The 12844-nt window shown below is 35.9% G+C and overlaps 1 protein-coding gene across 2 annotated transcripts in view; it reads left to right on the top strand.

Moving 5' to 3' along the window:
* Positions 1 to 12844, top strand: part of NSMCE2 (NSE2 SUMO ligase component of SMC5/6 complex) — a 351982-nt gene that overhangs the window by 107087 nt on the left and 232051 nt on the right. The window contains exon 3 of one of the 2 annotated variants that reach the window (XM_077167641.1): positions 9741 to 9880. In XM_077167641.1, the coding sequence (XP_077023756.1) occupies positions 9741 to 9880 (140 nt within the window). The remainder of the gene's footprint in view (positions 1 to 9740; positions 9881 to 12844) is intronic. The other variant, XM_077167642.1, reaches the window with a different exon arrangement.

Here is a 12844-nt window from a genome sequence, read left to right on the forward strand (position 1 = left end):
CTTGAGAGTTCTTTACATATTTTGGATATAAGTCCTTCATCAGGTATATGATTTGTGAATGTTTCCTTCCTGTCTGTGCTTTTTAGAGTCTTTGAAAGAGTAGAAATTTAAAATTTTGATGGCATCCATTTATCAATTGTTCTTTTACGGATTGTGCTTTTGATGTTGTGTCTAAGAAATTGTTGTCTAATCCAAGTTCGCAAAGATTTTCTCCTATAATTTCTTCTAGAAGTGTTATAGTTTTAGGCTTTATTTTAAGGTCTGTAATACATCGTGTGTAACGCGAGTTATGGCTCCAAGTTCCTTTTTTATTGTATCTGGATGGCCAACTACCAAACAGCATTTGTTGAAAAAACTGTCCTTTTTCCATTAAATTGCCTTTGCACCTTTGTCAGATCAATGGATCTATTTTTGGACTCTCTATTTTTACTCCAATATCACACTAGCTTGTTTACTGTAGCTTTATAATAAATCATGAAATCTGATTATGTTATTCTTCCAACTTTATCTTTTTTCAGAATTGTTTCAATTATCCTAGGTCTTTTGCATTTATATATGAATTTTAGAATCAGCTTATCAATTTCTATAAAAATGTCTGCTAGCATTTATACTGAGATTATGTGCTTCTTAGTCTGGAAAATTCCCTAGAGAAAGTAAGGTGAAGCAATTATAGGTCTTGCCCCATTAGTTTCTCATCTCTCAGGAATAATTCTCTTCCTTCTTTCTTGCATGATTTCCACTGTCTTGCAAACCATTTATACTGGTTTGACTCTGTGGAGGATTTCAGAAAAGCCATTCCTTTAATCTTCATTCAGTATTGCTGGCTGGGAGCTTTTTGATTGTTCCCATGGAGATGTGACTCACCCAATTGCGGTATTAGCTTTTGATTAGTTGACTTCCATGGAGTTGTGTCTCTACCTTTTCAAGGTGGGTTGTTTACTGGAGCCCTTTAAGAGGGAACCATTTTGGAAAGAGCTGCAGACCCCAGGTAGCCTTTGGAGATGAAGAAGGAAGCTACCCCCAGGGAAGCTTCATGAAATAAAAAGCCTGGAAAGAAAGCTAGCAAAAGTCTCCATGTGCCTTTCCAGTTGACAGAGAAACCCTGAACTTCATTGGCCTTTCTTGAGTGAAGGTAACATCTTATTCATGCCTCAATTTGGACATTTTTATAGACTTGCTTTAATTGGGACATTTTCATGGCCTTAGAGTTATAAAGTAACAGTTTATTGAATTCCCCCTTTTAAAAGCTGCTCTGTTTCTAGTATATCACATTCTGGCAGCTAGCAAACTATAACACCATTGTTTCTTTTTTTTATTTTTTGGTGTTTTTTTTGTTTGTTTGTTTATTCCATCTTGGCCAGAATTGGAATGCTGTGATAGGTTCTTTTATTTTTTTATTTTTAAAAACATTTTTATTGATTCATCTTCATACATACACATTCCATACATGTTGTACAATCAGTGACTCACAATATCATCACATAGTTGTGTATTCATCACCATGATCATTTTTTAGACTGTTTGCATCACTCCAGAAAAAGAAATAAAAAGAAAAAAAAATTCATACATACCATACCCCTTACCCGTCCCTCTCATTGACCATTAGTATTTCTATCTACCCAATTTGTTTTACTCTTTGGCCCCCCTATTATTTATTTATTTTTTTATCAATATTTTTTTACTCATCTGTCCATACCCTGGATAAAAGGAGCAACAGACACAAGGTATTCACAATCCCACAGTCAGATTGTAAAAGTTATATGTTCATGCAGTCATCTTCAAGAATCAAGGCTACTGGAACACAGCTCAACAGTTTCAGGTACTTCCCTCCAGCTACTCCAATGCACTATAAACTTAAAAGGGATATCTATAGAATGCATAAGAATAACCTCCAGGTTAACCTCTCAACTCTGAAATCTCTCAGCTACTGAAACTTTATTTTGTCTCGTTTCTGTTTTCCCCCTTTTGGTCAAGAAGGCTTTCTCAGTCCCTTGATGCTGGGTCCTGGCTCATCCCAGGATTTCTGTCCCATGTTACCAGGGAGATTTACACTCCTGGGAGTCATGTCCCTGTAGGAGGAAGGGCAGTGAGTTCACCTGCTGAGTTGGCTTAGAGAGGCCACATCTAAGCAACAAGAGGTTCTCTGGGATGACTCTTAGGCATAATTATAAGTAGGCTTAGCTTGTCTTTTGCAGGAATAAGTTTCATAGGGGCAAACCCCAAAATCAAGAGCTCGGTCTATTGATTTGATTGTCCCCACTGCTTGCACGAATATCAGAAATTCTCCAAATGGAGAAGTTGAATATTTCTTCCTTTCTCTCCAGTCCCCCAAGGGACTTTGCAAATACTTCTTTATTCACTCCCTAAATTACTCTGGGATATATTGGGGCACGTGATAGGTTAGGAAACAAGAGAGTATCATCAGACTTGTACTTGAGATAGAGAATATGGTAGCAACATAGAAGAAGTATTGGAGGGGAAAGAGATTGGAAGAGGAAATCCTTAAAGAAGCAAATCAGCATTTTGAGCAGAAGATAGTAGAGGTTCGAATTAAGGCAGCTGGAGTTGGAAAGGTGGAATGGAGATACTAGTTGAAACTTTAGTAGGCAGAATTGATAGAAGTTGGTAACTCTTTCAATGTGGGGGATGGAGGAAGAGTCTGAAATGACTTCAGGGTTTTAGGGTTTGCCTATGTTTAGTTCTTTTAGTTTGGAGAGATGGGGTGCCCTTATGTGGGATGTGATTGATTGGAAACTCCCGTTTTATAAATAGTACTGCAGGGTTGTAATTGATACCTTGGAGTTTAGAACCAGTTGCTCAGTGAATATTGTAGTTCTCTACTTCTTATTTTGCAACTCATTATAATTGTTATCCATAAACAGATATAGTGGGTGCTTATTCCCATTATGTAAGTATTTTACTTTACCCAGCAAGAGTTTTCTGAGAGGTTTCTAGTAGATTTAAGTTTTTATGGATCATTACTTCTTTGATAAAGAGATTTTTAAAGAAGGGAACACAGAAACAATATTGGGAGTCACTGCCAATTTAAGTCAATTAAATAAAAATAAAACATCTCAGAAGTGATCATGTAAATAATGAGAAAGTAAAAATTGCCATCAGGAACTTGTACTATGTGTTAGTACAGATATAAGGAGATATGCTATATCAGGACATTTTTTATATTTGTAATAAATTATGATAGTCTTATTTTCTGGAACTTCAGAATTAAATTTAAAGAGATTTATTTGCCACTGTTGACCTGAAATCAAATTATTTCACTTTCCAAAAATAATAAACATCAAAATTATCCTCTAGGAAATGCAAAGCAAAGCCACAATGAGGTAACATCTCACACCCACCAGAATGGCCATTATCAATAAAACAGAAAATGAGAAGTGCTGGAGAGGATGTGGAGAAAGAGGCACACTTATCCACTGTTGGTGGGAATGTCAAATGGTGCAACCACTGTGGAAGGCAGTTTGATGGTTCCTCAAAAAACTGAATATAGAATTACCATATGACCCGACAATACCATTGCTAGGTATCTACTCAAAGGACATAAGGGCAATGACACAAATGGACATTTGCGCACCAATGTTTATAGCAGCATTATTTACAATTGCAAAGAGATAGAAACAGCCAGAATGTCCATCAACAGACGAGTGGCTAAACAAACTGTGGTATATACATACGATGGAATATTATGCAGCTGTAAGACAGAATAAAGTTATGAAGTATGTACCAACATGGATGGACCTTGAGGACATTATGCTGAGTGAAATTAGGCAAAAACAAAAAGACAAATACTGTATGGTCTCACTGATATGAACTGACATTAGTGAATTAACTTGGAATATTTCGTTGCTAACAGAGACCATCAAGAGATAGAAATAGGGTAAGATATTGGGTAATTGGAGCTGAAGGGATACAGATTGTGCAACAGGACTGAATATAAAAACTCAGAAATGGACAGCACAATACTACCTAACTGTAATACAATTATGTTAAAACACTGAATGAAGCTGAATGTGAGAATGATAGAGGGAGGAGGGCTGGGGGCATAAATGAAATCACAAAGAAAGACGATAAAGATTGAGATGGTATAATCTAGGAATGCCTAGAGTGTATATTCAAATTAAAAAAATGTTTTTGCGTGAGGAAGAACAAAGGAATGTCATTACTGCAGGGTGCTGAAAGTAGATGGTAATTAATAGTTTAAAATTTCAATTTATGTGTGAGACTAAAGCAAAAAATGTTTATTTGGTACAAAATTCATGTTTTGACTAGTGCATTTCCTAATATAACTTATGTAGGTAGCTTGATTGAACAACATAAGTACTTGGAATCTTGGGTAGGACATGAAATTTTGTTGGTTTGTCCAGAGTGTTGCCCCAATGAATCCCAGAGTGATTTGATCAGCGAGTGGAAAAGTATTTGCAAAGTCCCCTTTGGGGAATGGTGAGAACAGGGACAAATTCAGCTTCCCCAAGTTGAATTCTTGATACTCTCACAAAAGTGTGGACAACCAAAGCTATAGTCTGAGCTCCCAGTCTTGGGGTTTGTTCATATGAAACTTAGCCCCACAAAGAATAGGTCAAGCCTACTAAAATTAGGCCTAAGAGTCACCTCCAGGAGAACCTCTTTTGTTGCTCAGATGTGGCCTCTCACCAGCCAACACAACAAGCAAACTTACCACCCTCCCCCTGTCTACGTGGGACATGACTCCCAGGGGTGTGGACCTTTCTGGCAATGTGGGACAGAATTCCTAGAATGAGCTGAGACTCAGCATCAAGGGATTGAGAAAAACTCTAGAATGAGCTGAGACCCAGCATCAAGGGATTGAGAAAACCTTCTTGACCAAAAGAGGGAAGAGTGAAATGAGACAAAGTGTCAATGGCTGAGAGATTCCAAACAGAGTGGAGAGGTTGTCCTGGAGGTTATTCTTATGCATTAAGTAGATATCACCTTGTTATCCAAGATGTAATGGAGAGATTGGAGGGAACTACCTAAAAATGTAGAGCTGTGTTCTAGTAGCCATGTTTCTTGATGATGATTGTATAATGATATAGCTTTCAGAATGTGCCTGTGTGATTGTGAAAACCTTGTGTCTGATGCTTCTTTTATCTACCTTGTCAACAAGTAGAGCATATTGAATAAAAATAAATAATAGGGGGAATGAGTGTTAAAATAAATTTAGTTCGAAATGCTAGTGATCAATGAAAGGAAGGGATGGTATTTATAATTTTTTTTTCTGTTGTCTTTTTGTTTCTTTTTCTGAATTGATAAAAATGTTCTAAGAAATGATCATGATGATGAATATGCAAAAAAAGCCAAATATAAATGGATTTTGTATTATGATGGCTTTTGGATAACCTGTGGTATTGTTCTTCATAGTAGACAAGAAATATTGACATTGGTCTGATCTAAGGTATGCGAGTTGAGAGTCTTTGAGTATGTATATTCTTGAATGTGATTTAAGTAAGTCAACTTTACTTTCTTTTCATCCATTTTTTTTAATGTTAAAATTTGTATAATCCTGACTCCCAGGGGTGTAAACCCTCCTGGCAACGTGGGGCAGAAATCCTAGATGAGCTGAGACTCAGCATCAAGGGATTGAGAAAACCTTCTCAATTGAAAGGGGGAAAAGAGAAATGAGACAAAATAAAGTGTCAATGGCTGACAACACGACAAGCAAACTCACTGCCCTCCCCATCTCTTCATGGGACATGACTCCCAGGGCTGTAAATCTTCCTGGCAACGTGGGACAGAAATCCTAGAATGAGCTGAGACTCACATCAATGGATTGAGAAAACCTTCTCAACCAGAAGGGGAAAGAGAGAAATGAGACAAAATAAAGTGTCAGTTACTGAGAGATTTCAAACAGAGTCAAGAGGGCATCCTGGAGATTATTCTTACACATTATATAGATACCATTTTTTTAGTTAAGGTACAATGGAGAGGCCGGATGGAAGGCCTGAAAATGTAGAGCTGTGTTCCAGAAGCCATGTTTCTTGAAGATAATTATGTAATGATAGCTTTCACAATGTGACTGTGTGATGGTGAAAATCTTATGTCTGATGCTCCTTATATCTACCTTATGGAGAGATGAGTAAAACATATGGATTAAAAATAAATACATAATAGGGGGAACAAATGTTAAAATAAATTTAGTATGTTGAAATGCTAGTGATCAATGAAAGGGAGGGGTAAGGGGTATGATATGTATATGAGTTTTTTTTCTTTTTATTTCTTTTTCTGAATTGATGCAAATGTTCTAAGAAATAAGCATGATGATGAATATACAACAATTTGATGATATTGTGAGTTATTGATTATATACCGAGAATGGAATGATCATATGGTAAGAATGTTCATGTTTGAGTGTTGTTATGTTTTTAAAAAATTTTTTAAAAATGTGTCAATGGCTGAGAGATTTCAAATAGAATCAAGAGATTATCCTGGAGGTTATTCTTATGCATTTCATAGGTATCAAATTTTAGTTAAAGTATATTGGAGAAGCTGGAGGGAAGTGCCTGAAAATGTAGAGCTGTGTTCTAGTAACATGTTTCTTGAAGATGATTGTATAATGATATAGCTTTTGCAGTGTGACTGTGTGATTGTGAAAACCTTATGTCTGATGCTCCTTTTATCTATAGTGTGGATAGATAAGTAAAAGGATGGCTTGAAAGGATGTATGTCCCCTAGAAAAGCCATGTTTTAATCTAAAACCCATTTCATTAAGGCAGAATAATCCCTATTCAATACTGTATGTTTGAACCTGTAATCAGATCATTTCCCTGGAGATGTGTTTTAATCATGCATGGTTTTTAAGCTGGATTAGGTGACAACATGTCTCCACCCATTCAGGTGGGTCTTGATAAGTTTCTGGGGTCTTATAAAAGAGGAAACATTTTAGAGAATGAAGGAGATTCAGAGAGAGCAGAGAATGCTGCAGGACCACGAAACAAGGAGTCCACAAGCCAGCAACCTTTGGAGATGAAGAAGGAAAACGCTTCCTGGGGAGCTTCATGAAACTGGAAACCAGGAGAGAAAGCTCGCAGATGATGCCGTGTTCACCATGTATCCTTCCAGCTGAGAGAGAAGCCCTGACTGTGTTTGCCATGTGCCTTCTCACTTGAGAGAGAAACCCTGAACTTCACTGGCCTTGAACCAAGGTATCATTCCCTGGATGGATGCCTTAGATTGGACATTGGTATAGACTTGTTTTAATTGGAACAATTTCTCGGCCTCAGAAGTGTAAACTAGCAACTTATTAAATTCCCCTTTTTAAAAGCCATTCCGTTTCTGCTATATTGCATTCCGGCAGCTAGCAAACTAGAACACATATGAATTAAAAATAAATAATAGGGGGAAAATGTTAAAATAAATTTAGTAGATTGAAATACTAGTGATCAATGAAAGGAAATGGTAAGATGTATAGAAAAAAATAGGGGAACAAAGGCTAAAATAAATTGGGTAAATGGTAGCAGTCAGTGAGAGGGAGGGGTAACTGGTATGGTATGTATGAGTGTTTTTCTTTTTATTTCTTTTTCTGAATTGATGCAAATGTTCAAAGAAATGATCATGGTTATGAATATACCAAAAAAAAGCCCTTGTTTTTGAGAGTTAGATTCTGAGGTATTTACTACTAAAATACTATGATAAAGGGGAGAGGATACACGGGTGGGGTGAAGATGCCACATGACTGGCATCAAATTAATGATTGCTGCAGCAGGATGATAGGTTTGTCATCCTCATTAATTATTCTATCTATTCTGCATATTTTTGGATGTATTTGTATGCATTTTAAAAGCTTGTTTTAAAAAAAAGAAAGACCCACTGCAATGTATGGACTTTATTCAGACCCTGATTTGTACACAAGCAATATTAAAAAGAACTAATAAAAAGGCATTGATGGGAATCGAACCCAGGCCTCCCACATGACAGGCAAGAATTCTACCACTGAACTACCCATGAACTTCTCTTATTTCCATTTTGATATAACTATTGTATGTACACATCACGATTGTACCATAGGAAAATGTTGAGTAACTCAGTGGAAACATACCTTGCCATTATTTTGATGTAGAACTGACAATGGATTCTTTTAGATGCGTTATACTTTTTGTACTCTTGCTTTATGTCTAATTTTAAATTGAGCATTAAGGGAATGCAGTATTTGTAACTGCCAATATCTATAGAGGCCTATTCCCATTTTTTGTCTTTCATGAAATTTTTGTTCTCAAGAGAGACAGGAATACCTGATTGAGTTGGTGTCATGTATTCTTGTTTGTCCCAATACTCAAGGCTTTGGGACTTTGAATTGGTAAATATTCATGAAAAAGCATGATACTTTCTGTGTGATCTCAACCACATAAAAATGTTTGCACATAATGGACCTAGAAGGATATGTCAAACTATGAACTGCTTGTGATTCTGAAAAAAAAGAAAAATTTTGCATGATCCTCTATCTCTACCTTTTCCTGATCTATTAAATTGTATGTGTAGAGCTTGAAAACAAATTTTTAAAGCACTTTCAAGTACATTACCCTCCTGTGATCTTTTCCAGTCTGCAATTCTCTTGTTCTCTGCAGGTATTTTATTTTTTTATTTTATTTTTTTTTACATGGGCGGGCACCAGGAATCGAACCCGGGTCCTCTGGCATGGCAGGCGAGCATTCTTGCCTGCTGAGCCACTGTGGCCCTGCAGGTATTTTATTTTTAAAAACATAGTCAGCATGCTGTTTCTTCTCTGACAGGTAATTTCAATTCCTGAAATATTTGTGCCTCTATTTCTGCTGGTTTTTATTCTTGGTGCCTTGTTTTTTGGGTTTGTGGGATTTTGTTTGTTTGTTTTATAATTTTCCTCTGTGATCTGCTAATTATCCTTAAAAATTATTTGTAGGGGTTATATGAGAACCAGGAGAAAGTGCCTTTTCCATAGAGGATTTATGTTTGCTTTTGCATTGTGCCTGTCAGTCTGAGAGCACTTCACATCAAGATTAGAGCTTAGGTTCTCTAGTCCTCTCAGGCTAGGGGAACCCAGGCTGCAAATTCACAGTTTTTCAGAAATGGGTTTATTTTCTGTCTCCTTTTCCCCCTTTTCTGCTGAGTGACCCAAGCCAATTTCTCAGCAGAGTAGGGTGAGATACTGAGTAGTAGGGATCCCAGCTTAATATGAGAGTAAATGCAAATTTGGTGTTCTGTTGCTCCATTTATCTTTTGGGGTTTTCCCTAGATTTTGTTCTGGTTATTTCTTACTATCTGTGGCTTTTGTTTTTAAAGATTTTTTTTTTCTCTTTTATCCAGTATCTTTAGTTATTTTCAATAGGAGGATTGGTCCAAATAACTACTCTACCATTACTAGAAGTGGAAATCTTCCTTATTTGATCTTTAATAATCCCATGAGGTTTGTGTGGCAGATGTATGATTGGGTTTCTTTAATGGATGAGGGGAACTGAGGCCGAGAAAGGTGTAGTGATTGATCTATGATCATACAAATAAGTGGCAAAACCTAAAACTCGTGAGAATGAATCTACCTTTCTTTCCATCCCAACACTGTCTTTGAGCCTTGTTCTACTGAGATTATTCTTAGAATTTTGAATGAAGCAAGCATATGTTGAGGAGCTTTTTTAAAAATGTGTAAAATTTTTACACAGTAATTTAGACTATTGGCTGATAAAGATTATAATGGTATATATCCTTTCCCAGATAATGGCATTTTAAGTGGAAAATAATAGTTGCTGTCTCTCTCTTTATTTTTTTCCTTTCAGCTGAAGTGAGTAGTGAATATAGTATGGACAAAGCAATGATTGAGTTTGCCATAATGGATCGAGAACTAAACCATTATGTAAAGGCTGTTCAATATGCGATAAATCAAGTAAGTTTAATATTTGTTTATTCACACTCACTCACCTTTATCTATGGTTACAATTACTGACCTAGAAATAGGAACACAAAGTCAAAATTCTTCTCTAACTTTTACTATTTCCTTTCCTTACTATAGCAGCTATTCATTTCCTTTTAATCAGGAAGTCTCATAGAATAGGAATCTTAAGCATTTTCCCAGCTAGGCCAGCCTCATTAATTAGGATATCAAATCTATTTTAGATTTTCTTGCCTTTTTTTTGTCCTTGAAATTTTTTTGTCTAAGCCTCCTTCAAATGTGAGTAGGTTTTTTAATGCTGAATATTGTATACAATTTGTTTTCGTTATTTATCTGCTTAAGCAAATAATTTAGACTAGGTTCTATTATTCATTCTCCAGTTGTAACTAATACTGAAAAATTCATGGAATCAGATAATATAGAAGAATTTTAAAGCAAGTTTAAAAATAAAGAAGGTTGGTATTTAAGTTTTTTCCAGAAGCCAAACTTATCTTTGTTGACTCCTGCTGTCACAGGAACAACACAAGGCAGTTAAGGTGGGAACATAGCTACATCCTTTTCAGTACTGTGTTGAGTAAGAAGTGAGCAATATGATTGCAGTAATGTTTCTGAGAAGTCCTTTGTCCTATGAGCAATGGAAACTCCCTGGTGAACTGATTTCAGTACACCTGTGTAATAGAGTATCTTGTGTTTCTGGTTTTTTTGTTTGTCTTTTCTTGTAGCTATGGGAAAATTCCAAAAATCAAATATTTTCCAAGTTGGCTACTATTCAGTGGAAGATAAATTTTTAGATATTATTTAATCCTTAAACCAATTGAATATGCATTTCTTGATTACATAATTGTTTCTGGTTTTTTATGGTTAACTATGGTTAGTATTTAATAAATTTTGTGACTAACTTTAAGAGTATCTGCTCATACCAAAATAAACTCGATCAGCTTATAAAATTCTGATGTTTCTAGCCATTGTGATGATTAGTACTGGTATTTCCACAGGAAAATGTGTAAATGACATCATGTTGGTGCAGATGAAACTGGTAACAAAACACTTTCGAACAGAGGTTCTCAACCCCAGATGAAGCCTAGAATTAACCAGTTTGTACCCTCAGAGATTCTCATTTCATTAATCTGGAGTAAGGTTGGAACATTAATATCTTTAAAAAACAGCCTATTCTAATATGTACCCAGGGTTGAAAACCGCTGACTTAAAATAGCATGATTGTCTCTATGGTGTGTGTCCTGTGTATTCTACCAAAGACCACAGTGAAGTCTGTTATATGGATCAAGGTTGCTTTGACCCTTTTGTTCTAGAAGATAATTTGATTGTCTTTTCTATCCTTAACTTTCCTGTTGTGCAAATATAACAGCATAGTATATATTACAGGTAAGAAAACCAGGTTTTAGAATCAAAGAAATGTTAATATTTTTCCTATTAAACTCTAGGATTCACAGAACTTTAAGATATTTTTACAGCAAGAATGGAACGCTTCACCTTTTAAGAAACTGAGTCACTTGAAAAAAAGGCAAACAAAGAATACCCCTACTCCATATTTAGTAGTTAATAATATTCCTTTTATCTCCAGGCCTCATCCCGTTACTTTGACCCTACTAAACAGGGCCAATTATGCTTCAGGTTTTATCCTTCTTTTCAGCCCTAAGCTCACTCTAAAGGGGAGATTGGATTTAGTGATTTTAATACATGGAAAGGAAGGTCCCTGGCTTTCAAAAGAGAAGAAAACATGTTTATTTGCCTCTTCTAATGTGAAGTTATACTTTCTATGCAAGCTTGATACAAGACCAATAGTAATAAATTATATAATTTTATAAGATTTCTAAGATGTGAAACCGTATAGAAATGTAGTGGGGTACAATTAATTTGAGGGAAATGTTTTACATACTTGCAGTTATGGGCATTGCTACTTTGTTGCTTGTGTTCATGAGGGATGAAGAACAAACAGCAGTTTGGAAAGGGCTAGTAGGGTGGGATAGTTCTTCAGACAGACCACTAATGTAAGGATCAGAGACCTTTCCAGCCTTAGTTCTTCCACTTTCTGAGTTATGATCCTTAGCAAGAAACTGAATCTCTCAGAGCCTCACTTTCTTCATCTGTGAAATTCTTGACCTCCCTATTTTACGAGATTATTATGTCAGTCAGATTAGATACTGTATATCACAGCACTTTGAAATTCATAGAATTCATAACAAGATGATATTATTATAGCCTCTGCTCAGATTTCCAAACATGCTCCTTAGAGAGGTGGATCAGGGTCTTTCTTAAAAGTAAGTACTTGGCTCACTTTATCAAAGTACTTCTTAATGACATTGACCTGTCCTGTTCTGGAATGCAAGAACCATTTAGGATTTAGATATAAGGAGTTAAATTCACAGTATAAAGTGTCCATAGCCTCAAAAGAGAAGAACTTGCCTTAAGTCAAATTATTAAGGAAGAAATTAGATGATGGAAACCCCTATCAATCTCATTCAACTTTCCACTCTGTCATACACTTTTTGAGAGCTGCAGTATTTCTGTTACTTAATCATTTTCCCAGATTCTGAGCCGCTGTCCTAAAATTAATTTCAAAATATTTGTGGGTTTTTTTTGTTTATGAATTTTCACATGGTCATAGAAAGTTGCGGGCTTTAAAAAAAAATTAATTGCAAAAAGTTTTAGGGTTCATTTTTTAAAATAAATGTCTCCCTCCCACTCCTCCCTTCACAGAATTCTGAAGGTTGTGCACCTCTGAAAAGGCTTTAGAAGTTTACTTTGCAACCTTAGAGGTATAGATCGATTTACCAACAATCTCTGGGAAGTCCCTTTGGCATTCAGCAGAAGCTCTCAGTTTGCCTTTCTTTGTCGTTTGAGAATATAGAGCTATCTTGTTCTCTAATACTTGGAGATTTTATCAGGGCTCTGGAACTTAAAAAAATTAGGACTTTGTCTTAGCTATTTTGTGGGGGA

This window comes from Tamandua tetradactyla, chromosome 6, assembly GCF_023851605.1.
Source record: "Tamandua tetradactyla isolate mTamTet1 chromosome 6, mTamTet1.pri, whole genome shotgun sequence".
NCBI lineage: Eukaryota > Metazoa > Chordata > Mammalia > Pilosa > Myrmecophagidae > Tamandua > Tamandua tetradactyla.